The sequence below is a fragment of the Eumetopias jubatus genome, unplaced genomic scaffold, assembly GCF_037043125.1.
Source record: "Eumetopias jubatus isolate StellerSeaLion01/CBP00866 unplaced genomic scaffold, mEumJub1_p1.0 scaffold_16, whole genome shotgun sequence".
In the NCBI taxonomy this organism is placed as follows: domain Eukaryota; kingdom Metazoa; phylum Chordata; class Mammalia; order Carnivora; family Otariidae; genus Eumetopias; species Eumetopias jubatus.
This window is the reverse complement of record NW_028274822.1, coordinates 14,240,899-14,268,231: the sequence shown is the minus strand read 5'-3', so window position 1 is coordinate 14,268,231 and position 27,333 is coordinate 14,240,899. Positions and strand designations below refer to the sequence as shown.

At 44.8% G+C, this 27,333-nt stretch overlaps 1 protein-coding gene across 1 annotated transcript in view; it reads left to right on the top strand.

Annotated features, from left to right (window-relative positions):
* The window catches only part of TNFRSF11A (TNF receptor superfamily member 11a), a 51,163-nt gene that overhangs the window by 13,908 nt on the left and 9,922 nt on the right, over positions 1-27,333 (top strand). Inside the window, exons 2-9 of the mRNA XM_028102985.1 lie at positions 7,757-7,838; positions 9,194-9,319; positions 13,304-13,447; positions 17,074-17,167; positions 18,682-18,776; positions 20,297-20,410; positions 23,731-23,783; positions 25,086-25,836. Coding sequence (XP_027958786.1) covers positions 7,757-7,838; positions 9,194-9,319; positions 13,304-13,447; positions 17,074-17,167; positions 18,682-18,776; positions 20,297-20,410; positions 23,731-23,783; positions 25,086-25,836 — 1,459 coding nt within the window. The remainder of the gene's footprint in view (positions 1-7,756; positions 7,839-9,193; positions 9,320-13,303; positions 13,448-17,073; positions 17,168-18,681; positions 18,777-20,296; positions 20,411-23,730; positions 23,784-25,085; positions 25,837-27,333) is intronic.

Below are 27,333 nucleotides of genomic sequence, written 5' to 3'. Positions count from 1 at the left end.
TGGGACTCCAGGATCATGACCTGAGCCAAAGGCAGTCGCTTAACCAACTGAGCCACCCAGGCGCCCATGTTTGTGCCTTTCTAACATACTGTCTCCATAGGTGCCTATGTAATGTTCTGAAGTGTGGAATGTGAAGCTTCGGTTTGTACAAAAGGAAAATGAGTCTGATATTCTGTAAATCTCTAAGCTTGAAATTCTATCAAGTTTATTTAAAATGAGAATGTGTAGAAGGGCATTTGGTCATAACTCAGTTATGTCCTAGTTAACAGAAATCACTGACAGATATAATCTAGCAGCCGCTTTATCAGCAGACGCCCTGAGTAAACTGTCTCTGCCCTCATCCAAGTGTGGCCTGTGTCACAGACTGAACCCCCAGACAGAAAACCACTGAAATGAGTCTGACCACTTGTCACGATTTCAGTCCTATGAGAAAGCACTTTTTTATGTGCTTTTAAAAAAATAAACCTCTTTGATTAACAACATTTTTTTCAGGGCGCCTGGGTGGCTCAGTTGGTTAAGCGTCTACCTTTGGTCAGGTCATGATCCTGGAGTCCTGGGATCAAGTCCCGCATTGGGCTCCCTGCTCAGCGGGGAGTCTGACTCTCCCCGTCCATCTGCCTCTCCCCCTGCTCATGCTCTCTCTCTCTCTCTCTCTCAAATAAATAAATAAAATCTTAAAAACACCACCACAACATTTTTTTCCAGTCACCCAGCTGAAATACTGTGCCAGCACCTTTACTGGTCATAGCTAGGTTACAGGTAAACAGGGATGGTGCACTCAGTGAGACTGCGGGCCTTCAGAATTTTCTTTCTTTCTCTCTTCTCCACCCTGTTCCCCCTTTCTGGTGACAGTCTTCCCTTTACCCCCTCAGGGAATGACCTGATGTAAGTAATGGATGCTTACTAATCCTGCTTGGGTGGGCACAGAATTCCCGCTCCCCCATCACTGACCATGGCCAGGGGTCTACCGCTGTGCTGAGCGAATAAATAGGTTACCTCACTTCATTCTGCCACCAGTTACCAGAGAGGTCTTCAGCTTCAACGTGAGGAAGCAGAGCCTTAATTTTTCTGAGTATTGCTGCCTCATTTACATGGATTATCACATCTGATCCTCACTGCAGTGCGAGGCCTGCGGTGATTAGCCCCATTTTACAGGTGAGAAGACTGAGGCTTAGAATTGCCCTCCCCTTTGTCCTCAAATTGTAGAAATGTAGACAGTTTTATTAAAGCAATGTCAAGCATTCTACTATCCCAGCCAATCGGGAAGCTCAGTTCTGAGCACTGGGTGGAAGAATCCTGTCCTGGAGCCGACTCTCCTAACCAGTGGGGCTGCCTGGCCGGGCCCTTCCTCCCGGTCTCATGCTCCCCTCTTCCCGTGTTCTCCTGGCCCCTCCCTCTGTTCTGCTGAATTCCTACATGCGGGCACATCAGACTTTATTTTAGTTAGTATTTCATTTTTCTTTTTTTCTGTAGAAACCTGTCTTATCGGACCTCTGAGCTACAGATGACGCCTATGTCATTTCCACTTCTAGTTATGAACTTTAACCAAGAAACATGAGGGCGGGATGCTTTCTTTTAATCAATAGACGTATGACTGTGCCATGATCGAGAACAGATAAAGTAGAGAACGGCATCTGGAAACTTCTGGAGGAGAGGAACTAAGAAAGGAGCAAGACCCCAAGGTTCCTCAGAACATCTCGAGGTGAAGGGTTTTGCACACTAATTGAGACGTCTGTGAGGGGAGAAACTCAGAGCTCTCCGGCCTGTCTTCGCAGCCGACTAAGAGAAAAAGTCGCTCAAGGAAACCTTCGAGGAGCAACCCCTTTGCTAGGTTGCTCTGCTCTGTTCAATCATCTTTATCACCGTTTTGTTTGTTGTTTGTTTGTTTCTGGAAACAGAGTCTTCAGAGACAGTTTTCTGGCGTGAGACCATGCTAGTAAACCAGTTCTCTTGGTGTTCTGGGGGACGCAGGTCCCTTGTACTTTTGTATTCAGTGGTGACTTTCTTTAAAGATGCTTTTTCTTAAGGGCAGCAGGACTATTGTGAGGTGTTAGTTTCACATTTCATAGTTTCTCTCTTAACAAAAACCACATCTTTCAATTCTGCAACATTCAGAAATTTGATACCATCTTTACTTAAATTATAGCCAAATTTCTCAAATATAGTCACGGATGATATTTTATAGAATAAAATCTATGGAAAATCCCTCATTTGTTTTTCTGGGTTGGGTTCTTTTTCCCCTTGATCTGACAGAAGGAGCCAAGCTTCTTTCTGCTTTGTTAGATGTCAGCAGGAATTTTCAGTAGGGCCAGAAAGTAATTTTAGTGTCCATGATGACTTTCACTACAATTGGGTTGCTTAACAGCACAAAAAATAAATATTTAAGTCAACCTTCCCTACAGGATCTAAATATAGACCTGCTGGTCTCTGTCGCTCCACTGACAGAGAGGTCATGTTTCCTCGGCTTCGGGTTTTTTCAGAATTAGACCCCACATGGCTTTGCATTGGGAAATAAATCCATGTAGCTTTATAAAGAGAAACTTGATTTACCATTTATTATCTTGCCCCTGCCTCCCAAAGCCTTGCACTGACTGTGGACATGCTTGTTCAAGATGAGTTTGTCATCTGTCAAAATAAACAGCAGCCTGTATGCCTTGGAAAAAACATACACATGACACAAAACATACAAGAAAGTCAAGCAACCAAAGGCAAATGAATTAAGTATATCATCTTGCCATTTTAACTCCCTTTTTTAGCACTTTCCAAGGAATTTATGTGGGTGGGTGGGCAATGTAAAGCCTATTTGCTATAAACAGACTCTAGTGTTCCTTATTAATTCAGGGGAAGTCTATTAGAAAACAAAAGTTAGTTGACATAAACTCTGTGGGCCAGACCTCATTTTAGTAGGTTATAAGAACTGTAGAAGGACCCTGTCGATACATGGCTGTTTGTTTTTTTTAAGATTTTATTTATTTATTTGATAGACACAGCGAGAGAGGGAACACAAGCAGGGGGAGTGGGAGAGGGAGAAGCAGGCTTCCGACCGAGCAGGGAGCCCAATGTGGGGCTCGATCCCAGGAATCATGACCTGAGCTGAAGGCAGACGCTTAACGGCTGAGCCACCCAGGTGGCCCCATGGCTGGTTTTTTGGCTTTTTTCCCCACTAAGACTTATAAGAACCATTGTATTCCCCAAACACAAGTGCTACAAACAGACCTGACCTGAGGGTGGCCTCCAGAGCAGCTGTTTTGTAGAATAGTTTCCCCATTGGATCACGGGTCAGTTCTCCCCTACACCTGCCCAGGGATGCACAAAGGGAATGGTCGCACTGGTCCTACTAGGAGAAGTGGTTGGGAGAAGGGTGGCAGGGAGACTTCCCCCAAAGCCTGTTGTTACTTTTGAATTTTGTGTCACGTTCTTTATTTAATAACTAGACATTTGCTTGTTTATTTCTTATTTGAGAGAGAGAGCAGGAGCTGCTGCGTGAGTGTGGGGGGGAGGGAGAAGGAAGAGGGAGGGAGAGGGAGAGGAAGAGAGAATCTCCAGCAGACTCAGTACTGAGTGTGGAGCTGGACATGGGGCTGGAACTCACGACCCGGAGATCATGACCCTGAGATCATGACCCGAGCCGAAACCAAGAGTCTGACACTCAACCAACTGAGCCACCCAGGCGCCCCTAATAACTAGAAATTTAAAAAGTGGTTCCACTTTATTTGTTTAATGAAAACAGCGATGGTTCAAAAGCTCTATTGTTTTAGAAGGAAACAAGTCAATCTTAAAGGAGAACTGGGAAAAAAAAAAGATCTAGTTAACTAAAAGGTTGTGTACCTCAATTTAGTTACCAAAGGCCTTTTGCTCTTGCATTTTGAGCAAAAAAGGAGACTGTAGGTGGGCTAAGAAATCACCCCACTGACTGCAGCCTTAGGCTAAATTCCCCTAGTCCTTATTCCCCTATTCGGTAACACTGGAGCAGGAAGAGCTTTCTATCAAATTACTGCCTTACTACCATCGCTATCAGTAATAACAGCCACCAACTCTCAACCATTGAGAGCTTGGTCTTGGAGGGTGGAGTTAGGCCCCAATTCTGAGCAGTTGGAAGGGAAGCCTTGAGGACCAGCAGGGACTCCAGGGGCCTGGTGAGATGGTAGACATCAGGACCAAAATCTGTAGGCAAAAGGAGGGATGGGACTGGGAGGGGCTAGGGGACATCCATTCATTCACACCCACACATGGCATTCAAAGGATGTGCCTGGCAAAGCATCCAGGCAGAAGGAGATTGGCATACAGGAGCTCCAGTGCATAAAGGAGATCTAGCGCATGCTAACTGGAAACCAAGCCCTAGCAGGCAGGACTCGGGGACTTGGAAGCTGGGAGGCAGGCAGGTAGAGCCAGCCTGGCCTGCAGCACCTTGAGACAAGTCCCCAGGGGACCAGCAGAAACAAGACAGGCCAGCAAATCAGAGATTTGGATTTCCTAATCGTTACAAACACAGGTACTGTGATTCAGAGAGCAGCCTGGAGCCTGTTCCTGGGAGAGGAGCGTGGGATCAGAGTGAGACCAGCACAAGGCAGCCACCGCAGGTCTGGGGAGCTGCAGAGTCCTCTAGTACAAGGGTTCAGCCTGGAGCTGCATCTCTGCAAGTGGAGGGAAAGAAAGTTGGTAGAGGGAATTAGGTTGGAAGAGGAAAAAGGACAAAGGCATGGCTTGCCTTCTCCTGAATATACAGGCATTCTAAAGAGAATTTTCCAGACTCTTTTTATTTACCCCCAAACACATTTCCTTTAATATATGTATATTTGTATGTAGCCTTTTAAGTTGTAGATGCATTGCCATTTTGAAGGTTTGAAGACATACTGCAAAGTATATAATGTGCCTAAAGAACAAAATAACATTCTGTTTGAGTTGCACCTCAAATTAGATTAATACCTTAATTTTCGGCCTCACCATTGCAGATTTTCCAGTAGCAAAATTGGTGCTGCTTCTTAAAAGATCTGTAATCCTATAGCTCTGTCAAGTAGATATGTCGATTTGGGGGTGATAAAAATGTTCTAGAATTATATAGCAATGTGGTTGCACGGCCCTGTGAATATACCGAAAACCACTGACATGTACCCTCTCAAAGGGTGAATTTTATGTGAATTATATGTTCATTTTTAAAAAAGAAGACATGTCCAGGTATAGAGTCACAGTAAGCTTAGGAGCTTAGGAGAGAGAGATGAGTTCTAAGGAACAGTCTGTGAAACTCTGTTTAGGAGCTGCTGAGACATCTGGTCACCTCTGGAATCAGTAGACTTCCCCCTTTTTGCCAGGAGGTGTAAAACCCCCGGGTTAAACAATGGGTTAAGTGGATCATGGCCACACTCCTAAATGGGTAAACAAATTGTCCACCTGCTCACGTCAGATGGTGCTCAACAGGAACCAGGATTTGGAGCCCAGGACACAGGCAGAAGCCTGACATCGTGCTAAGCAGCCAGCCGCTAGCTACATGGGGTAGCCCTCTTACCAAATTCCCCTAAAAAGAACCTCTCTGTGTGTAACATAAAGCCTGTGCTTATCTTACAGAGACTGTTGGAACTTTCATATGGGTCAGAAGCAATTGATAACCTTTATCATCTGAAATGAGGCCCAACCACATATTTCTCTTGTTTGCCTTTGTCATCAACATGGCAGGAGCGTTCGCTTATCATTAGGCTCAGAGGAATCCGATCTGTTCAAATTTGCATTGACCACATTCAGCTTTACCATTTTGCTTCTGTTCATCTTTCTTCCATGTGCGTCCGTTACCGTGCTAGATGCAGACAGGGGGTGCCTACGGAGAAGCAGGTTCCCGTAAAAACAGAAAGAGAAGAGGAAGGAGAGGTGATTTCTGTTGGGTCATTCTTGCTAGTTTCCACTGGGCTCACTGCTCTTGTCCTTCAGCCCTCGTCCTGCAGTGAAGGCATGGAGAGCATCCAATTCACAGAATCCCGTGTCCACGGGGAGTGTCGGCCCGACCTGGTCCAAAGACAACCTTCCTGGCACAGCTGGCTCCAGGAACACATTTGACCTTGTCATTGACCTCAGTGTAACTGTCCTGCCCCATCCCCCCCGACCCCCACCCTGTAAGCCCTTTGCCTGGCCGGAGCGGGGTCAGAGTGGTCCATGTTGGCTGTGTCCCTCACACCCCACTCAGGTAGCCTAGGGTTTTGGGCATGTGGTGCTCTCTTAATAAAATTTCCTCCTGTAACTGAGGTATTTTAGGATGCATGGCTTCTTCTAAGCTCTATTATTTCTACACCTTCAATCCAGTATGCCAGTGAAGCCCTCTGTGAGCTCTGTGTTGTCTCCCAGCACTCTGCTGATGGGCCTTCGTTGCCCCCCATCCCACGTGCCATTGCAGGCCCCAGTGCCTCTGTTTGAACTGTTCACACGGTCTTAAGTCGTCTTCCCTGCCCCTCCCCTACCTTCCCCCTGCCAGTTCCTTTTCCCTCTTCTGGCTGATTTCTCTTTATCCTGCAGACTGAGCTCACTTGTCACATCCCTTAGGACACACTCCCTGACCTTCTCCAGCTGAGGTAGGGGCCCATCTGCCCCTGCGTGGGGGCCGGGGGGGGGGGCGGGGAGGGTGGTAAACCCCCTGGTGTGTGTAAGCCCCTTGAAGGCAAGGTTTATAACTCTGGATCCCTGAGACCCAGCAGGGAACTTGATCCTTGGTCTGCAGCATTTGATGTCTGTTCAGCCAGGCCCAGCTGGTCGGCGAGTCGCAGTGCTCAGTGTCCAACGTGACCGCCTGTCAACAGGACTGTTGTTTCTCTCATCTGAGAAAGCTGATGCAGAGAAGAGCTTTTCTGTGGCACAGTGATAAGAATCTCTGAGTGACTGCAGGGGACTTGGCTTTTTGTTTTGTTTTGTTTTGTTTTATGTAGACGGGAAGATTTGGAAATTATATTTGTACTAGAATCATACAGAAATGAAACAGAGGCTCAAAAAGCTTAAGCAGCTTGTCGGGGGCGGGGGTTCCCCTCAGCCAGCAGGCGGTGAGGACTCCCTCAGCCAGGACTCTGAGCTCCAACCCCACAGCGTTCCTATGACATCTTGCTGTCCCACTTTAAAAAATCCTATGCATGTTTAAATTCTAAAAAAGTAAGCAGTATTAAACACCTTTTAAAAAATCAGAGAAAGTGTGTAAGACCAAATTTGACATCCCTGGTATATAATACATATATTAAGGGTCCTCCTTGTGTTCTACAATTTTGTGACCAAGTTGATGAGCATTTGTCCGCCATGTGACCATAATCCATCATATTACCATGAGCATAACGAGAATATTTTTTAAAGACTTATTTATTTATTTTAGAGAGAGAGGAAAGGAGAGGGAGAGCATGAGCAGGGTGAGGGGCAGAGGGAGAGGGAGAGAATCCTCAAGCAGACTCCCCACTGAGCGTGGAGCAGTTTGCCCTGAGATCATGACCTGAGCCGAAACCAAGAGTCAGACACTTAACTGACTGAGCCACCCGCGTGTCCCATAACCAGAATATTTTTAAATGCTTTAATGGACTTTTAAGTCAGTATCAGTTGGCTTTATACATTCTTAGTGGGGAATGGGCTAGTGTACGAAAGTGACATTTTGGGGGTAGGTAATATCACACAGAGCAGTTTCAGGACTGTTTATGGTATTTTCTTATGCTTTTCAGAAATGGAATTCAGTGATTCACTTTTTATTTTATCCAGAAGGGACTTGTGCAAAATCTCCACCTGATGTCAATTTTCTCTTCAGGTGACTTTTCAGATCACCCCTCCGTGTACCCGTGAGAGGCATTATGAGCATTTCGGACGATGCTGTAATAAATGTGAACCAGGTTTGTATTTCTGAGCCACCTTTCCTTGTTCCTCAAAAGTGGGTGGGGCTCTCGTTTATTTTTTTAATCCAAGGAATAATTTCAATCCTTCCAGATTAAAAAAAAAAGAAATTGGGTAGACTTTCTATGGTAGTGGCAGGTAGTAATGTGTGTCACCCTGAAGATAAAAACCTTTCAATAGATAAAAATCACTTAAAAGCAGTTGCAGAAACTAGTACTTAATGTATGCTGGAATACAGTTTTCCAAAACACTATTTCTTGAGAAAGCAAGGTTTAAAAAAAAAAAAACGAAAACCATATTTTAGCACTTTGCAATTCAAACTTTTGACATATAAAATGCAATTTAAAAGTATTTTACAGAAAAAATTCTGGGGCGAATAACCATAGTGGAGTTTTTGCTGCTGCAAATTGCCTAAACCCTATCATACCTTCTCCTCACACACCTGTTGAGAGGCAGAAGGTGGACTGGTTACCTCCTCCCCATATCTGCACTGCCAGAATGTGGCTGAGGATTTCTACAGCCTCAGTGAACGTCCGCAGGCTCCTCACTCACTCATTGTTCTAGAAACGGTGGTTACATTACATCAAGATCCTTTAGATATTCAAGCTATAACTATTTCTCAGATGTGCAGAACCAAGACCAGTGATTTTTGTGAGCGTGCAGGTGTGCGTGTGCGTGTGTGTGCGTGCGCGTGTGTGTGGTACTCTGGTCCTTCTGTTAACCGAGGGCCCACAGTAGATGGTAGGACAAAATAAGTTAACACTCCAAATTGAAGTAGAGGGGATATTGAAGATGGGAGGGAAAGGGTAAAATGAAATTCTTGCCCCTCAAGTTTTTTAGGCACATTTGAAAACCATCATCCTTTTCCTTGGTCAGCAGAGGTGTGGGGTGGGAAGGATATCTTTTACTGAGATGAACTAAAAGGTGGCCTTGACCATAGACGGAGCAAGTCTAGGAGAGGTTATTTTAATTTAAAAAAATTATGTATTTATTTGACCAAGAGCGCACAAGCAGGGGGAGGGGCAGAGGGAGAGGGAGAAGCAGGCTCCCCGCTGAGCAGAGAGCCCAACATGGGGCTCGATCCCAGGACCCTGGGATCATGACTTGAGCCGCAGGCAGCCGCTTAACCCACTGAGCCACCCAGGCGCCCCTAGGAGAGGTTATTTTAGCCAGCTGGGAGACCTGAGGAGCCCATCACTGATATTTGGTCTCGTCCCATGTATCATACTGTGTGAGGGGACTTCCTGGGGTCACAGTCATTTAAATGGCCCAGTAGATTGCTGTATTTTTGTTGTTCTGTTGTTATTTTGGGGGTTATTTTTCATTGCTGCATTTTTTTTTCTTCTAACTGAAGGAAAGTACATGTCTTCTAAATGCACTACTACCTCGGAAAGTGTATGCTTGCCCTGTGGCCCAGATGAATACTTAGACACCTGGAATGAAGAAGATAAATGCTTGCTGCATAAAGTTTGTGACACAGGTAAGTCAGTCATGCCAGTGGGGAGTGAGATAAGTGCTATTTTTAGCTACAGTAGTGCCATCTCTTCTGGAGGGGCATGGGAAGACGTTTTCGACATCAGACCCCCAGAGGTAAGTGCTTCCGATCCCGGAAGGACTGTGTTAACATTCTTCATTTAGAACTTTCGTCCTGGGATACAATTGTGTCTCAGTTTAATCATAGAACACACGTGTTACAGTTGACAAAATCTTGCCACAATGTTTCTGTGTATGTTGTGTTATTTAATTTCCGCAGAAACCCTGCCAGTTAACCACAGTTATCCCATTTTAGAAGAGGAAGAAACGGAGACCAGGAGAGGTTGGGTGACTTTTCCAAGGTTAACAAATGTGAAGCAGGATTCAAAGCAGATCTTACTCTCAAGTCTTTCTCCTGAACCATAAGTGTCTTACTAACTCTACAGTTTGATCTTAGACTGCTACAGTTTTTTTTTTTTTTGGACTCAAAAAATTTTTCCCAAATTATAGTTTAATTGTAGGAATCAGAATCAAAATATGTACCTTAAGCTAGAGGTTCCTTTCCCTCTCTCTTTTTTTTTTCTTTTTCCATTTAATCTCTGTTGGAGAAACCATGTTGTTAATCCTGTGGATTACAGGAATCCTGTGGGTCACAGTCTGATTTCTGCTGGTTGCATTCCCTTGGTGTCATTTAACATATTTTTCTGTCTCCTATATTTCCTATAAGTGGTTGTTGGATCTAGAAGGCTGATCAGAAGCTGGTTTGTTGTTTTTTGTTTTTGCAAAACCAGAGGTGGCATAATGTTGTTATGTCAGGGGTCGTATAGAAGCTGTTTATCTCTCTTCTTGTGATATGAACTGCTGTTGACCATCATGGCCTAGATCCACTTTCATGAGGAGCTGTAGAAAGGTGACCTTCTATCATTCCTTCTTCATGAATGGCTGGAATGCTTTATGAAGAGAAGCTTCCCTCGGCAACTATCCCTTACCCTGAAGTACAGTATATACGGGAGAGGCAGAATGAATGCTTGTAGCTTTATTTACCACTTTTCAAAATCATGACTTGATTTCCATGCTTTCTCCAAAGGATTTATATGAATATGATAAACTCAGCCACTCAGACATATTTGAGGTGTTTTAATCTATTACAGTTCCTAGGTATATGGGTCCTCAGATTGTCTCACCTCTTCCAGGTTACCCCCCCCCCCCCCGCCACAGTCTTTAATATGACCCCAGGTGATCTTAAGAGCTCTCCTTGCTTCCAGGTTCATCTTGGACATTCCCTGCCTCAAACCTCGAATCAGCCATTTCTTTTAAGAATTCCTGATTGCTTCCAGTGGAACATCTTATTTAGCAACCTCAGTCTGGGTGCTAGGGAGGTTCGTTGCTACCGGACTGATCCTTGTTCATAGGTTCTCTGCAGTGGACAGAACTAGGAGTTAAGTATTTTTTTTTAAACATCATAATTTTCTAGTGGGCAAGAGATAGCTGGCAGATTATAGCGGCAGAAGGTAACATGGAAACTCCACTGAGCAGAAACATCTGATCAAGTCTTTTTTCTTTCCCACTGCTTAGTAATGACTTTGACTCACTGCTGCCCCTTGGAAATAAAGGTTCATTCTGTCGGGCGCCTGGGTGGCTCAGTTGTTAAGCGTCTGCCTTCGGCTCAGGTCGTGGTCCCAGGGTCCTGGGATCGAGTCCCGCATTGGGCTCCCTGCTCCGCGGGAAGCCTGCTTCTCCCTCTCCCACTCCCCCTGCTTGTGTTCCCTCTCTCGCTGTGTCTCTCTCTGTCAAATAAATAAAGAAAATCTTTATTAAAAAGAAAAGATTCATTCTGTCTACTGCCAAAGTTGATTAAAGCCCCAAACCTGGTACATTAAGATATTTAAAAATATGTCAAAATTGTTCGTCACCACACAGGCTTCATTCACTCATAATTGAGTGGGGTGGTGGAACTAGACTTTTCCACGGGAGTGACCCTTGTCCATGTCTGTTGTGTGCATGATGCACATGTTTATGCAGATTGGCCTCAGTGCTGCACAAATGACCTGGGCCTCAGAGAGTGGACACGGGAGGGACACAGGAAGATTTCTCCAGGTTCGCCATGCTCTGGTCTGAAAAGAATGGAAATAGGAAGCATACCCTCCCTGCTGGCGGTAACTTGAGACAGCGGAAGGAGACAGGGTTCTGGTCTGCCTGTTTATTTTTCCCCTGGACCTCTGCCCTAGTCCATTCAGGCTCCTATAACAGAATAGCACAGACCGAGTGGCTTAAACAACAAACATTTATTTCTCACGGTTCTGGAGGCTGGAAGTGGGAGACAGGGTGCCAGCATGGTTGGGTTCATGGTGAGGGCCCTCTTTAGGATTTCAAGACACTATTTTCTTGCTGTGCCTCCACATCGTGAAGAACGGAGAGGGAGGAAGCAGGCTCTCCTCTGTTTCTTTTATAAAGGCACGAATCTCAACCTCATGGCCTGATCACTTCCCAAAGGCTGCACCTTCTCGTACCATCTCACATTGGGGGTTAGGATTTCAACATGAATTCTAAGAGGACACAAACATCAGTCCATAACAAACTCCTATAAGGACTCAAGAGTGTAAGTCCATGGGTTATTGGGACAATCCAAGTGAGATGGGGGTCCTATAGGGGTAGAAGTTCTGTTCCAAATAGTATTACTGTGTTTCATCGTGTGTGTGTGTGCACGCGCAGATTGATTCTTATTATTCAGAGAATAATGTCAGTGTTCTGAACTAGCAAATGCTAAACCATTGCTCCTAGCGGAAATACAGGATTAGGTTCCTATGAGTCTCTAGTCACAACATTTTTGTTAACTGATCCACACATAACCTTGTTTTATGTGTGTTTCTGTTTAGACACCTTAGTAAATATTTTGATTCATTAACATTGAACTTAGAACGAACAGCTCTGTAACTCACACCTGAACAAAGTTTATCTAACATGTATTTGCTCATGAGACACATCACAGCCTTCTTGGGCCTAGAAACAGCAGATAGCACTTCAACACTATGATTGTGGGCCGTTGTAAGCAGTGGAATCGCTAACAAAAAGCGCAGAAATGCCCCAAATGGGACATTAAGTCGACCACAAAAAGGAAGCTCACTTCCAGTCTAAGAGCTGTAACAAGAAGGCGGAGGGTGACCTTGTTTGACCTCAACTGAGAGCATGAATGTCCAGTCCGTGGCTCAAAATTTCCACTGTTCTGCATGTGTCCAAGAAGTTCTGCAGAAGTGCCAGGAGTACTGATTTGGGGGTTACACCGAAATGTTAGTGAGTAGGTGAAATTGCAAATAGGAGTCAACAAATAATGAAGATGGACCGTGTGTGTCAGCATGACCTCTATTCCACCGAAACTGGAAAGGGCAGGAGATTTGGGACAATGAGAGCACTTTGCTATGTGTTGTGAGAAGAGACAAGTAACACATGGGTGGCCCTAAGTATTTAGGGAGATTCACTTCAAGCGTGTCATCAGGCTCAGCCTCTGTAGTGCGGTCCCTTTTCTAATTACCTGTGACCCCTGTTTCCACAACTCTGAATACCTGTGGTCCTGCAGGATCCCAAGATGAATCCCCAGTCTTCAGAACCCTATTCTCTTAGGTTCAATCTAGCATTCGTGTTCAGAATATTTCTCACATTTGAATTTACTAAAAACCAAGAAGCTGTGAAGTCTCTTTGGCATTAGCCAAAATAGTCAAGGATCATAAACTCCCCAGTTCTTAATCCTCCTCCTAATATGAAAATTGACTTTTAAAAAAACCACAAGACTCTTAATTACTGAAGAGGGTACCAACCCTACTGGGATGTTTTAGTGCCAGCACAGGAAGAGGGGACTGGGGGAGTTCTCGAAACCTACTGTCCTGAAGGATGCGTTTGCGAGCCGCGCCCGCGTGTCGGGGTTTTTGCTTGTTGCTCCCGTGCTGGGGAGTTGCTCGAGGTGGAAGGTGAGCAGCCATGTCTTTGTCTCCCGCAGGCAAGGCCCTGGTGGCGGTGGAGCCCGGCAACCGGACGGCCCCGCGGCGCTGCGCCTGCACGGCCGGCTACCACTGGAGCGCCGACTGTGACTGTTGCCGCCGCAACGCGGAGTGTGCCCCGGGCTTCGGCGCCCAGCACCCGGGTACGGCTTCGGTTCGTGCACCCCGCGGCTCGTTGTCGACTCGTGCAGTTCGGCCCGGGCCAGAGCGGGCTTTGAGGGGCGTCCCTGCGTCACTAATGCTCCGGGGAACCAGGTGGCGCTGGAGTAGCTCAAGGGGCCCCTTGAGAAGGGCCAGGTTACGCTCTTCCAGGGCAGTGGGAGCGCGCGGCCCACGTGCTCCCGGGAAGGCTCTTCCCTCCGGGAAACCTTGGGATCCCCCTTTAGGCGGGCAGGGGCAGGGGTAACTCAGGGGGCCTCAGACTTTTTTTTTTTTTTTTAACTGGCGCACATTCCCCCCCCCCCCCCCGCCCCCGGAAGAATTTTGAAGAACCATGAGCCCCTGGAATATTTTTAAGTTGGCGGCGAACGTTTTTTTATTGCTAACTTGAAGAGTTGCTAAGGAATTAGTTTCCAAGGAATTTTAACAGCAGTAACACTTTTAAAAATGGAATTCAATGAATCTAAACACCGTAGCAATTTGATAACACCATCATCCTTTTTATTTTTTTCTTAAGATTTTATTTATTTGACAGAGAGAGACACAGTGGGAGAGGGAACACAAGCAGGGAGATTGGGAGAGGGAGAAGCAGGCCTCCTGCCGAGCAGGGAGCCCGATGCAGGGCTCAATCCCAGGACCCTGGGACCATGACCTGAGCCAAAGGCAGACGCTTAACGACTGAGCCACCCAGGTGCCCCCATCATCCTTTTCAAAATGCACTCATCGTCCTTCACTGTTGGAAGATTTATACAATTCTTGTCCCCTCCTTTGATTTGTATCCATTTCACCTTCCCCAAAGAATTTTATACTAATGTGTTTTTATGCTTGGAGGGCTTTTACTAATCACCTTTTCATGCACTTTCATATCAAAACTATGTACCCATTTGAGATCGTAATTTTAAAAAATTTCCTGTGACTCAAGGTTTTAAGAGTTAAAACACTTGTGGACTAAGTTGTTATTACAATTATTACAGGATTGTCAAAAAGTAATATATTTCCCTATATTATAATTGTAAAAGCTTTATGAACTTAATAATGAATGTTTTTTTTCTGATTCATATATTCATGGTTGAATATTATTGCTAAAATGTAACAGATTTCAACATTAATTCTATTTCCACTAAGTGCTGAGAAACTTGTTCACATGAATAACTGAATGGCTAAGGAAGCCTTCTGGTAGAGGAGTATCAGTGAGTTCTTTTAACACTCTCTGAGTTATATGTCCAGGACACATAGTGGTCTGACATCAAAAGCTGCTTTTAAAGATTTTATTTATTTGTTTGACAGAGAGAGACACAGCGAGAGAGGGAACACAAGCAGAGGGACTGGTAGAGGGAGAAGCAGGCTTCCTGCTGAGCAGGGAGCCCGATGCGGGGCTTGATCCCAGGACCCTGGGATCGTGACCCAAGCTGAAGGCAGACAGACGCTCAACGACTGAGCCACCCAGGTGCCCCTCAAAAGCTGTTTTTAATGATCTCTCAGTTAAGAACTCAGCTGTGTTCTCAGTTTTGTTAAAAGTAAAGAAATAGGTACCTTTTTGCCAGAAACGTATTTCTTAGAGTTCTTTACCTTCCTGATTTCTGGAAAATACCCCCAAGCGGTTTTTTCAAGGTGTAACAAATGATTATTCATACCTGCTAATCTTTCACTTAGAGGCATCTTGTTTTAACCCAGAAGACTTGGACAGGCTTAGGAGAATTAAGATAGTATTCATTTCAATTCATATGGAGGAAAATGTCCATCAGAGTCTCACTGGTACAGTCAGTCCTTATTACCAAATGTATCAACTAAACCAGATGAGCTTTCTCTTGAAAAAAGTCTGACTTGATTTTTTTTTTTTTTTTTTTTTTTTGAGAGAGAGAGAGAGAGAGTGGGGGCAAGTAGCTGAGGGAGAGGGAGAGAGAGAATCTTCAAGCAGACCTGACTCGGGGCTCGATCTCATGACCCTGAGATCATGACCTGAGCCGAAATCATGAGTAACCGACTGAGCCACCCAGGCATCCGTTGATTTTTTAATTATTAAAATAAGTCTCCCGACGACAGCCAACTCCCTTATGAATTCGATTCCAAGACAAGGCCCAGAGTCTTTTGGTAGGGAGGGGCTCTGAATCGCAGGAGCTTTGCTGTTACCAGTATTTTGATTTGTTGTGGGGTTTTTTTGTTTTGTTTTGTTTTTGTTTTTGTTTTTTGGCATAGCAAGATTTGGAGTGGATAAGCAGCGTGCCTTCTTTTGTAAAGTGGGGAAAGGGTGATTGTGTCCAGGGAAAGAGAAAGGAGAACCTGCAGGATGCCCCTGGCAGGTCAGCATTTCAAAGAGTCAATGTGGAAGTCAAGAGCATGGATTTAATGCCCTTAAGGCTATGTGTGACTTGTGGCTCCTTAGGAAGTCTCTTTGTTTTTAAGGGTTACTCTTCTAGACTGTGTTAATATTGTAAAAAGCTGTTTGAATTCATGTGAGCAGCTAGATGTTAACTGGGATTTTGTTAAGATCATTACAAGGTGACTCAGATTACTAGATTGAGGCAATTGCAGAAATCAAAAATGCATTTGACTTTGGACAAAGAAAATGTAATTCCTTATTTTAGTGTTTTATTTATGACAATAAATCACAGAAGTGCTACTAATTTCAAGAGTAAATTGTGGTTTTGACACTAGTCAATTGCCTGATTATGATACCACATGGAAGCCCATGTTCTTCTTTATTGGAATTACCAAAGGGTCATCACGTGTCAGTTGCAGTGAGGCTAATAGATGTAGGAAATTGGAGACTTGTCCTATTTTGATAATGTAGCTGATGAGGAATGTGAGAGAGCTGAAGAAAGCTTCCTAACCAGGATCAATTCCTGCTTTCACTGCTGTGGCTTAAGGCAGGGATCCAAAATCCATCCCACCACTTGTGTTGGTGTAAATAGAGTTCAATTGGAACACAGGCACGTCTCTTTGTTTAGATATTGACTACGATGCTTTCATGCCTTAAGTAATTACAGCAGAAATCAGAGGCCCTGCAAAACCTAAGATATTTACTGTATGGCCCTTTCTAGAAAACATTTGCTGCCAACTCTTGGTTTAAGAGAGAGACCTATAGGGGTTTTTTTGGGGGGGGGTGTTGTTTTTGTTAATGTTTTTGTTTGAGAGAAGTGTGTTACAATCACTCTGGTGTTTGGACTGGTAAGATTTATCTGGGTTAGAAGGAGTCAGGACAGGAAGTTTCCCTTCAAGGCGGGAAAAGGGCTGTCATTCTCTGTAGACGAAGAATGATACAATCCCAAAAGGCTGAAAGGGGTGGGCAGACATGTGCCTGGTGAAAATAAAGGAGACAGCAGGCTCCCCAGCTAGGAAACAGAGGATCGGTGACCAGGACAGTGGCTCTGAACAGCCGAGGGTCAGTACCTAACTCAGATACTGATGTTCGTTACCTTGCTGAAAACAAGTCTATAACCTTCTGCTGGGACAGGGGGCCCTCTGAAGCCAGGAGGAAAGGGATGGGAACGGGGGGCCAGAGGCACAGGGGGCAGCTCCTGATCTCTGGTCCTCGGGAACATCATCCTGGCCGATCTCTAAGTGTCCTTGTTTGTTTTGCTTGTCCTTTGTCCGTTCTTTTTTTTGACAGTGCAGCTCAACAAGGACACAGTTTGCAAGCCCTGCCTACTAGGCTACTTCTCTGATGCCTTTTCTTCCACCGAGAAATGCAAACCCTGGACCAAGTAAGTGGCAACTGCAGAGGAGCCAGGAGAGCATGTTGGTTTTATACTCAACCTGCACTGTCTCAGACTAGGTTGAAACCGGACTGATTCTATTTGGTGAGGCTTCTGCTCAAACCCAGTTTCAGAATGGGAAAATTCTGTCAATTCGGCATGGGGAAAACAAGCCAGTCCAACTCATCTTCAGCCTCATGTGCGACAGGAACTCCATATTACTTTTCAGATTCGGTTGGACTGAAATTTTGACTTACAGTTGCAGCTTCTTTTGTCCTTTTCTTAACCTTAGTTACTTGAAAATGATTTACAATGTTTATTCTTTACTCGCCACTCCCACGCTTCCCAGCTTCCCTGCACCACTGGTTTATTGGTCCAGAAACGTGTGTGTGTAGTGTGTGTGCATATAGAGGCATCCTGTGTATATAAATGTTTGCATGCTCTAAACACCTTGGGTTTTTTTTTTAACATAATATATGCTAAAGGAAGCTCATTCTGTATTTGTTCACTTAGATCTTCGTGGCTTCTTGTAGCTTAGAAAACATTTGCTGCCAACTCTTGGTTTGTACCATAATTTATCTTGGTAGAGATGTACCATAAAGATGTACCTTAATTTTACTTAATAAATTCCCTATTGGTAGTCATTCAGGTAGTTTCTAGTCTGTCATGGTAATAAATAATTCTGCAATGAATCATCATATATATATATATATATATATATATATACACATACACTTTATATATACTGGGTTTCACACTTAATGTGAGTGTGTGTGTATATGTGTGTGTATAGTAGAATTATATGTATATAGTGTGTGCATATATATCTATATATATAATGGAATTTCTGGGTCCGTTCATTGCATGCTTATAATTAAATACTAATATAGTCCCAATATTTTTTTAAGGACTTATTTATTTTAGAGAGAGAGAGAGAGTGGGGGCAAGGGGCTAAGGGAGAGGGAGAGAGAGAATCTTCAGGAAGACTCCCTGCTGAGTGCAGAGCCTGACACAGGGCTTGATCTCACTACCCTGAGATCATGACTTGAGCTGAAATCAAGAGTCAGATGCTTAACCAACTGAGCCACCCAGGCGTCCCCCCGCACTATATTAATTCTCATTAGATACTTATTTTCTGATCCACTTATCCAAGCTTTATTGGATGTTGAAAAGATTTTTTGTGTTTCAGCTTCAAAAGAGCTTTCATCAAAAGTTTATCACTCTACCGAAGGCAATTGAGGCATTTGGAATCTTCTTCACCGAGGACACCAGTGCACCTTCTTTTGGACGATAGTGTCAGAGTGGTTCTTAGAGAATCCTGGCGGTGCTTACTTTTGCGTATTCATTGGTCCACCCTTCCGACGTGTGGACAGCCACTGGGAATTCAAACGTGTAGGAAGACCTCTCAGTTCTTCTCCTGAAGAAGCTAGCAATCTAGCAGAGTAGAGCCTTTCTGGAGCATTTTTTTTTTTTTTTAAGCAAGATTATAAAAGCAAAGCACTTAACTACCTTTATCTCTACAGCTGTAGCATTCTTGGAGAGGCAGAAGTACGTCATGGGACGGATAAATCAGATGTGGTTTGTAGTTCTTCTCTGTCATCGGCAAAGCCTCCAAGAGGTATGTTTAAACAGAACCTGTTGGCTATAGATGTGCCCAGTCTAGTCAGCGATTCTGGATTTCTTCCGAATTACATGCTGTGTCTGAAGGGGTTCACCTCTCCCTTTTCATCGGGACCATCTTATCTGTGGTCACTTTTATCAGTATTTTAACTCCACATATGCTGTTACTTGAAAATTTCCTCAGAAAATTCCCTTACTCAGAAATTGATAACAATAAAGAATTCATATATACAAAAAAAGAAAGAACAGAAACTGAGCTACAAACATGAATTAAAATGCCCAAATATGGCAGGATTGTGGCGGTCCCAGGAGGGGTGTCTGTGGAAGATTTTGGTCACCAACCGGAGTTAGAACATAGCTATTGTTATATAGGGCACATTTTGTAGATCAAGTTTATCTTAAGTACAGTTTCAAAGCCTGACAGAATGTTGACAGTTCATGGTGGATGCTGGTTGCCCAGGGGCGTGAGATTGTGCGGAGCTGGGTCCAGATATGGCAGCGCTGGAAACGGACACACAGCAGTAAGAAGCCAGGCCGCAGTTTAACGGGGTTAAAGAACTAAGACAATTGGGGGTTTAGATTTGACATTTTGGGAAGCAGGAGGATATTTAAGCATTCTGGATATGGGGTTACCCAGGGTAGCATGTAAAAAAGACCATTTTAAAGATAATTTTGAAAATAACGGCGGGAATAAAGAGTTACTTTAAATAAAAGAGAAGGAGTGGAGAGGTGAGACTCCCAGAAACCAGGGCACGTAAACCAAGACTTCATGATATAAAGGTTCCAGCAAGGAAGCGATCAAAGAAGATGGGAGAAATGGTTAAGTCCATGTCGTGTTGTAGATGAAATACTGAAACGCTTCGCCGGATGGCCACGGTTCTGTTCTCATGACCGGCAGAACCCTGGTGCCATGTTGTTCTTTGGAATAGGGGCTTCCTTTGGCCCCAGAGGCCATCCACCTGGAGAGATTGAGGTGTTCTGTAGGTAAGCAAAGATGGAACTGGATGGCATGATCAAGACAATTAGAGTTGTGAAAAAGTGGCCATTTTTACTTATTTATTTATTAAAGATTTAATTTATTTTTTAGAGAGAGAGAGAGAGCACAAGCGGGGGCGGGGTGGCAGGCAGAGGGAAAAGCAGACTCCCTGCTGAGCAGGGAGCCCGATGCGGGACTCCATCCCAGGACCCCGAGATCATGCCCTGAGCCGAAGGCAGACGCTTAATCATCTGAGTCACCCAGACTCCCCTACAGTAGCCACTTTTAAAGACGGTCGTGAACTGGCCTCCGTGGAGTGACACCAAGTGTGGGGCTGTCTGCAGTGTGGTTTACCCTTCTGGAGGTGAGCACACTCTCTGCACACCTACAGTCAGGGACCGTCCCCCTTCTCCAATGCCAGACCAACATCCTTGATTCTGGGCCTTGATTCAGAGGGTTTTGTTTTTAAACAAGAATGAAAATAATCAGAGAATTAAATTAAACACTCTTTAACACCTTTTTCTCATTTTCTTCCAATGCAGAACCCCCGATTTACTTGCCCAGTTTAATTATTCTGCTTCTCTTCATATCCGTGGCATTGGTTGCTGCTGTCATCTTTGGTGTTTATTATAGGAAAAAAGGGAAGGCGCTAACAGGTACTGTGTCTATGATGGTTTTTGAAAATTATGCTTAAAGAAAGGAGATGCATTTCTAGGTGTACGCTTTGGAAGATGCACATACTGCCCATGACTGTCTCTGGTGATCAGCCTCGAGTAAGTGCCTTGATACTGGTTGCAGTTAAACTGAGGTGAAATACCCTTTATACCTGATTCATTGTTCTCTGGCCAAACAAATAAACAAAAACCCATGGTGCCTGTGGATGTGTAAGCAAACAAAATACGCCAGGTTCAGGAAGCTGATGACTTGTAAGCTGTGTGTTCGTGGCAGGTAGATCATGCATCATTAGGTATGAGCAGGTTGCCTTCATCCAAGAATACCAACATGTCTGATGCACCCGCTTAAAATAGAGACAAGTGTTCAGGTAAATGGCAGACGGGAAGTTTTGATTGGGGTCTTACCTTAAAATATGAGTATAAAATTGTGAAAATAAGTTTTCTTGTTTTCAGTAAAATTTAAGTGCTCATTCTTTTTGACACAGAGAGAGAGAGAGATTACAAGTAGGCAGGAAGGCAGGCAGAGGGAGAGGGAGAAGCAGGCTCCCCGCCGAGCACGGAGCCCGACCAGGGCCCAACCCCAGGACTCCGGGACCATGACCCGAGCCGAAGGCAGATGCTCAACTAACTGAGCCTCCCAGGCGTCCCTTAAGTGCTCATTCTTATAACGAATCATCCGGGGTTACCTTTTTTCTTGGAAATCATTTCTTCACAAACAGTTATTTGATAGTGCCTTTTTAACATTACGGCATATTTGACGTTTACACAAGGCTAATAGAGTGTCATTTTTTCAAAAGATTTTATTTATTTATTTGAGAGAGAGAGCGCGCATGCTCATGAGCAGGGGGGCAGGGGCAGAGGCAGAGGGAGAAGCAGGCTTCCTGAGAAGCAGGGAGCCCGATGCGGGACTCAATCCCAGGACCCTGGGATCATGACCTGAGCCGAAGGCAAATGCTTAACCGACGAGCCACCCAGGTGCCCCGAGAGTGTCATTTTTAAGAAAGGATTCCTTGAGAGATTTCTTCATGCTTTCGTGGTCAGATCGCCTTCTCTGGGAGCACTGTTGTCTTACTATCCTTTTCTCCATTTTGGGTTACTCAGGGGTTTATCACGTCTGCCTCTGCTTTGCTGTGATTTGATCAGCGCTCCCACATCACATGCGCGAACTTCCTGAAACCCCGCCTATCTTGCTCTTTCCACTAACGTCACGTTGTATAACGCTGGGCCATCAAAAGTTTTAAAGAGGGAAGATGGTGTTTGGAGATGCCCATGTTAAGCAGAGGACGGTATTAAATGACTTTTTTTAAGAATCTACTCATTATTGAGTATTTTTATTTGATGCCGCTCCACTTCCCTAGCAACCTGGTAACAAGGGTTTTGAATAATGCATGTTCAGATGATGAGGATCACTTGTGGAGTCACATTTATGAGAGATAAGCAGATTTCTGATTTTTTTTTTTTTTTTTTTTGTCTCTGCAATAATCTCTTCCTGCCATATCTTATCAGTGAGAAGGACAATGGGCCTACCAGTTACTGAATCAGGACAAAGAACTGTTAGCCCTCTCTTCATCCGTACATGGGACCCTCCCTCCTCACCCCCCACCCCCGGGGGCAGGACTGGCCCTGGGGGCTCCTTACTGAGCAGCACAGAGCGAGTGCCCTTGTTGGGGAAGCGGGCAGGGCAGGGTGAGGCCCCCAGAATGAGGCCGAGTGCTGAAAGGGAAGTTGCAGAGCTCCAGGTGAGCAGACGACAGGGGTGGTCTGACCCTGGGGCCAGCAAGGGCCTCCCAGAGACCAGGAGCTGAGCCCTGAAAGCCCTCTGGAATTGGCTAAGGTTCATGCAGCTGGTGCAGAAAGTCAGAGCCGGCAAGGAGAAACACTGGAAAGGGAAGCCAGGGCCAGACGATGCAGCCCTGCAGGCTCGCTCCTGGTCCTTAGCAAAGAGAAGTAAAACTAGCCCTCTGGTTGTAGGATAGAAAACAAATTCATGGGTACAGTAAGACTGGTTGCAGACACACCAGTTAGGAGGGCTTTTGCAGGCATCCAGGAGAGAGAGATGAGTATCTCCTTGTGTACAAATGTCATTTTTTAGTACCATTTGTGATTATCTAGTACTGATCCCTACAAGGAAAGAGCTACAAGTTTCCTTTAATTTGGGGTAACTGTATTTTTATGTAATTTCAAAACTATAGAAAGGAAGCAAGAATAATTATGAAGATGCTAGCAATACCTGACATATATTGAACATTTATTCTGGGCCAGCCCCGCTTACGCGTTTTACACGTACTCGCAAAATCACAACGGCACCAGGAGGCAGGCACTGCTATTTCTCCCATTTCGTGCTGGAGAAACTGAGACTCAGGGAAGTGAAATGAACCGGGCAAGTTCAGGTGATAGGGATCATTAGCTGTTATCATGACCTGATCATCTCCTGGACAATGGACAGCCTCCCGCTTCAGTGTTTATAGTGAATTTAGCATCAAATAATCAGTGGAAGTGGGGTAAAATTGTATCTTTGTAGAACATAAATTCATAGGTTTTTTTCATTTCGTAGATCTGACTTTTGTTAAAAAAAGATTTTATTTATTTATTTGAGAGAGAGAGAGCGCACAGAGGGAGAGTGAGAGGAAAAAGCACACTCCCCGCTGAGCAGGCAGCCCAATGCGGGACTCCATCCTAGGACCCTGAGATCATGACCTGAGCCCAAAGCAGACGCTTAACTGATTAAGCTGCCCAGGAATCCCATCACTTCTGTTTTTTAAAGTTAATGGGAGATGTGCTTTGTTTATGCCACGGAACATAACTCTTCCTCCTGAGAAGCAACCAGGTATAGTGGAAAAGGATTTGAGGCCCCCTGGAACTCAGTGGGGTCTGACCACCTTCCGTCCTGCACTTTCCTTTATTGTACATCCGTGTGAGCTAGTCTACTGGAAGGGCAATGCCCTGGACCTGTCTTCGTCATTCCCCTGCAGTGCCTCGCCCCGTCCCTTGGAGTCATGGGAAAGTGGCAAAGGGAATGAGAACGTTTCCAGTCCTAACAGCAGCTCTGAGTCTGCCCAGAGGAGTTCAATGGAACATTAGCCAGAGGATACTTTGCTTTCCAGAGATCAGAAAGTTCTGTTTGGGGGAGGAGGAGTCTTTGAATTGGTTGATTTTTCTTTTAAATGTTTTCACTCTCAGGAACTCTCACTGAAAGACTTGCAGAGGACTGTGTTTAAAGAAATATTGAGCTGACGTAGTGATTGATAATACTGAATTAGATGAAATAATATGAAGTTCTAATCCTTACTTTGTTTTTCTAGCTAATTTGTGGCACTGGGTCAATGAGGCTTGCGGCCGCCTAAGTGGAAATAAGGTAAATTTAAGTCTTAAGTGCCCCCTTAACATCCTTTTAATGGCTTAGGCTGATGTGGCTGTTATTAGTTCACCCACTGTGAATGGGGTCCTTCCTTGAGGGGTGGAACCTCAATTCCCAGGATTGATCCCCGCAGAATAACCCAAAGCCCAAGTGGGTGCCCATCGTAAATGCTCTTTTCTTTGCATTTCCTTCCCCTCCTCATCTCTGTGAGCATACATTATTTATATTGTTGTTCTAGAGCTGATCTTGATTGCCTAGGATGGGTTCCAAGGAGGAAGGACCTGCCATTTCCCTCTACTCTTTAGTTATTTTGGTAACTTTTCATTTTGATATAATCAAAATTATAGAAAAGCAGTGAGAATAGTACCAAAAAAACAAAACAAAACAAAAAAAACAGAACAAAAAACTCCCACGCACGCTAAACTCAGACCCACCAACTGCTTACACTTTATCACATTGCATTATCATTTGCTCTCTGTAAGTGTGTATTATGTGTGTGTTTATTCATGGACCATTTTAGAGTGATTGGCTGACATCACGCTCCTGTACCCTTAAATACTTCAGTGTGATTTTCTTGAGAACAAGCACATTCTCTTATATAACCATAGTACATTTATCAAAATCAAGAAATGTAATCGTGGTACAAACTATTATCTGATCCACATGTGATATTAAAAATGTCTTTGATTATCCCATTATGTCCCTTAGATCTATTGTCTGTGGTATAAAGAATATACATTTTAAACCGTGAGTTCATTCTGATGCTTCCAGTTCCAGTCCCAACACCACAGGATTCATTGGGTCTTTCCCTGCCCTGGACTTGAATCTTTTCTTCTCCAACAGGACGAAGCCTGACTCCTATTATTCTCAATATGTTTACTCGTTTGCTCAATGCCAGAATACACAGAAAGTACTTTCAGAATTATTAAACTGTACTACAGAGAAAACAAAGCTAACTAGAGTTCCTTATTTGTTTACGGTAATTTTTTTATTTAGATTGAGTGTATACGGACAAAGTACTGTGTTCTAAAGTTACTTGAGTTAGCACTTCGCTTTGCTTTAGTGTAAACATGCTATTCGTTTGAAATGCAGTTTGACTCTGTGGTTCCCATATTCCATTTTAGGGTTCTCCCCCCCCTCTGTAATCGTAAATAACACAAATAAAGTGCCATAATGAGTGTTTGTTATGTCCTTGTTATGGTGGAAATAATTATTCTGAGCCATTTTCAGCCATGTTCAGCAGAAACATGTTATAATAACTCTGGGTATTAATACTTCTGCCTTCTGAATTTACATCAGCAGGAGTCCTCGGGCAACAATTTTAGCAACACTCACATGGAAGCCTCTAGTCAGCGTGAAATTTGTGAAGGTGTCCTACTGCTGACTCTGGAAGAGAAGATGTTCTCTGAAGATATGTGCTGTCCAGACGGTGGTGGTGTCTGCGAGGGTGCATGTGCAGGCGGCGGGCCCAGTGCCAGGATGCTCCCCTTGGTCAGCGAGCTCGAGGGGGACCCCTTCCAGCATAGTCCCATGGAAGACGAGTATGTGGACAGGCCCTCCCAGACCCCAGACTCTTTGCTGTTCCTCACTCAGCCTGGGAGCAAGTCCACACCGCCTTTCCCTGAGCCCCTGGAGGTGGGGGAGAATGACAGTTTAAGCCAGTGCTTCACTGGGACAGAGAGCCTGGCCGATTCTGAAAGCTGCCACTTCGCTGAGCCCCCATGCAGGACTGATTGGATTCCCACGGCTTCCGAAAAGGACTTGCAAAAAGAAGTGGAGGGTGGCCATTGCCCCCACTGGGCAGCCAGCGGCAGCTCGGCAGAGGGCTGTGCAAACTGTGGGAACCCGCCTGGGGAGGCCCGGGAACCCCTCACGGCTTCACCGCAAAGCGGACCCTTGCCCCAGTGTGCCTATGGCATGGGCCTTGCGCCTGAAGATGCTGCCGCCGGGGCCGGCCAGCCCGCCTATGGGGCTGACCGAAGGCTTCCCGGCTCCATGAGGGGGGGCCCTGGGTCTGGAAGTGCCTCCAGTGACCAGCCACCTGCATCTGGTAAGTGATGTTCTGCTCTCTCTTGCTTCTGAGCAGAGAGGCCTGTTCCTGGTGCAGTGTCTGGAGGCAAGGGGCACAGACCATTTGGGGAAGAAGGATGCTAACATGGGGAGTATGCCACTCGAAACTGGTCTCCTGATAGGCCTTTTGGCGGGGTGGGTTTTGATTCAGTCCCCACGTTGAGGCTGTGGGTTGTGCCCCCTGTCCCCACCCGGGGGGCTGTCTCTTGGCTTCCACGTGCCCCGCGCCCAGCACTGACTGCCTGGAGGCAACGTCCACATCGATCTCAGGATCGCCTGTCATTGAGGCATTCCCTCAGATCTCTGGGTTTTGTTTTTGTCTTTAAAGCAGCCTCTACCTCACATCTCCCCTGAGAAAGCTTTTATAGTTGTCAGGGGGACAAACAACACTGTTTAGTTAATCCTTAATTAATTAATATTTATTCAGAGTAGCTTGTTGGTTCTATACCAAATTAATGACACACTAAAGCTGTCCTTTGATGCTTTATATGAGAAGCCCCTTTTACAACTGCTGCATATGATATATTTATGGAACCAGGAGGATCATTTTACAATTTAAAATCATTATAGAGATTTATCGCTGCAGCACTGCTTGAGCATGAATAGCCCACCAATTATAATATTATAACTTTTTTTTTCACAAGGGTAAAACACCATCTGTTTGATGATGTAGTTAGAAGGAAATCTGCTGCTGACGGTGAGGGCTCTGGGTACTGTTCACCACATGGGGGGGGGGGTCGGGGATCTCTTTGAGAATCTTCTGACAGCTGTAGATGCTCTCTCCAGAAAAACGAATATATGGATATATGCTATTTAAGGGGTTTCACAGAATCCTCCTACCCTCAAAAAGAAAAAAGAAAAAAGCCCATTCGTGGACCTCCTTTATCCTGGGATGCCTTTTCTTTTTCATTCCTTCCTCTTTATTTAGACAGCAAGTAGTGCTAGCAGCTGCTGTTTGAATTATTTTATAACCCTGAGGTAGCTAGATCCTGCCCTAAACACAGAGACCCTCCTGCCTCATGTTGCTGATGGCTCCTGGCTTATTTGGTAGAACAATGTACTTTCATCTGTCTTCCAAGCTTTGTGGTTTTGCTGCAACTATACAAATTCACTGATGTGTAAATTCTGTAACATCCGTTCTCAGTCAGACTAAAAGGAGGAGTTACGTTGGGGGATATTTTTCAAAGAACTGATGTTTTTCCTTCCGAAGACCTCCACATTTAAGATTTTAAGGAATTTCCATAACTAAAAGTTTGGTTCTCTTCTTCCTTTGTATAATTCCATTTCTTTTTTTTTTTTTTTTAGTGGTTAATTTTCTTCCTGTTGGTCATAGAGACATACAGAACACGAGTTTTGGGGGCTGGGGGGGGGCATGGAGAGACCCGAGCTGAGTGTGGCAGTGACGGTGTCCTGGTACCACGGCCAGGGGCAGACCAGTTTTTCCATTAGTGACTCCAGGAAGGTGATGTTTGCCACT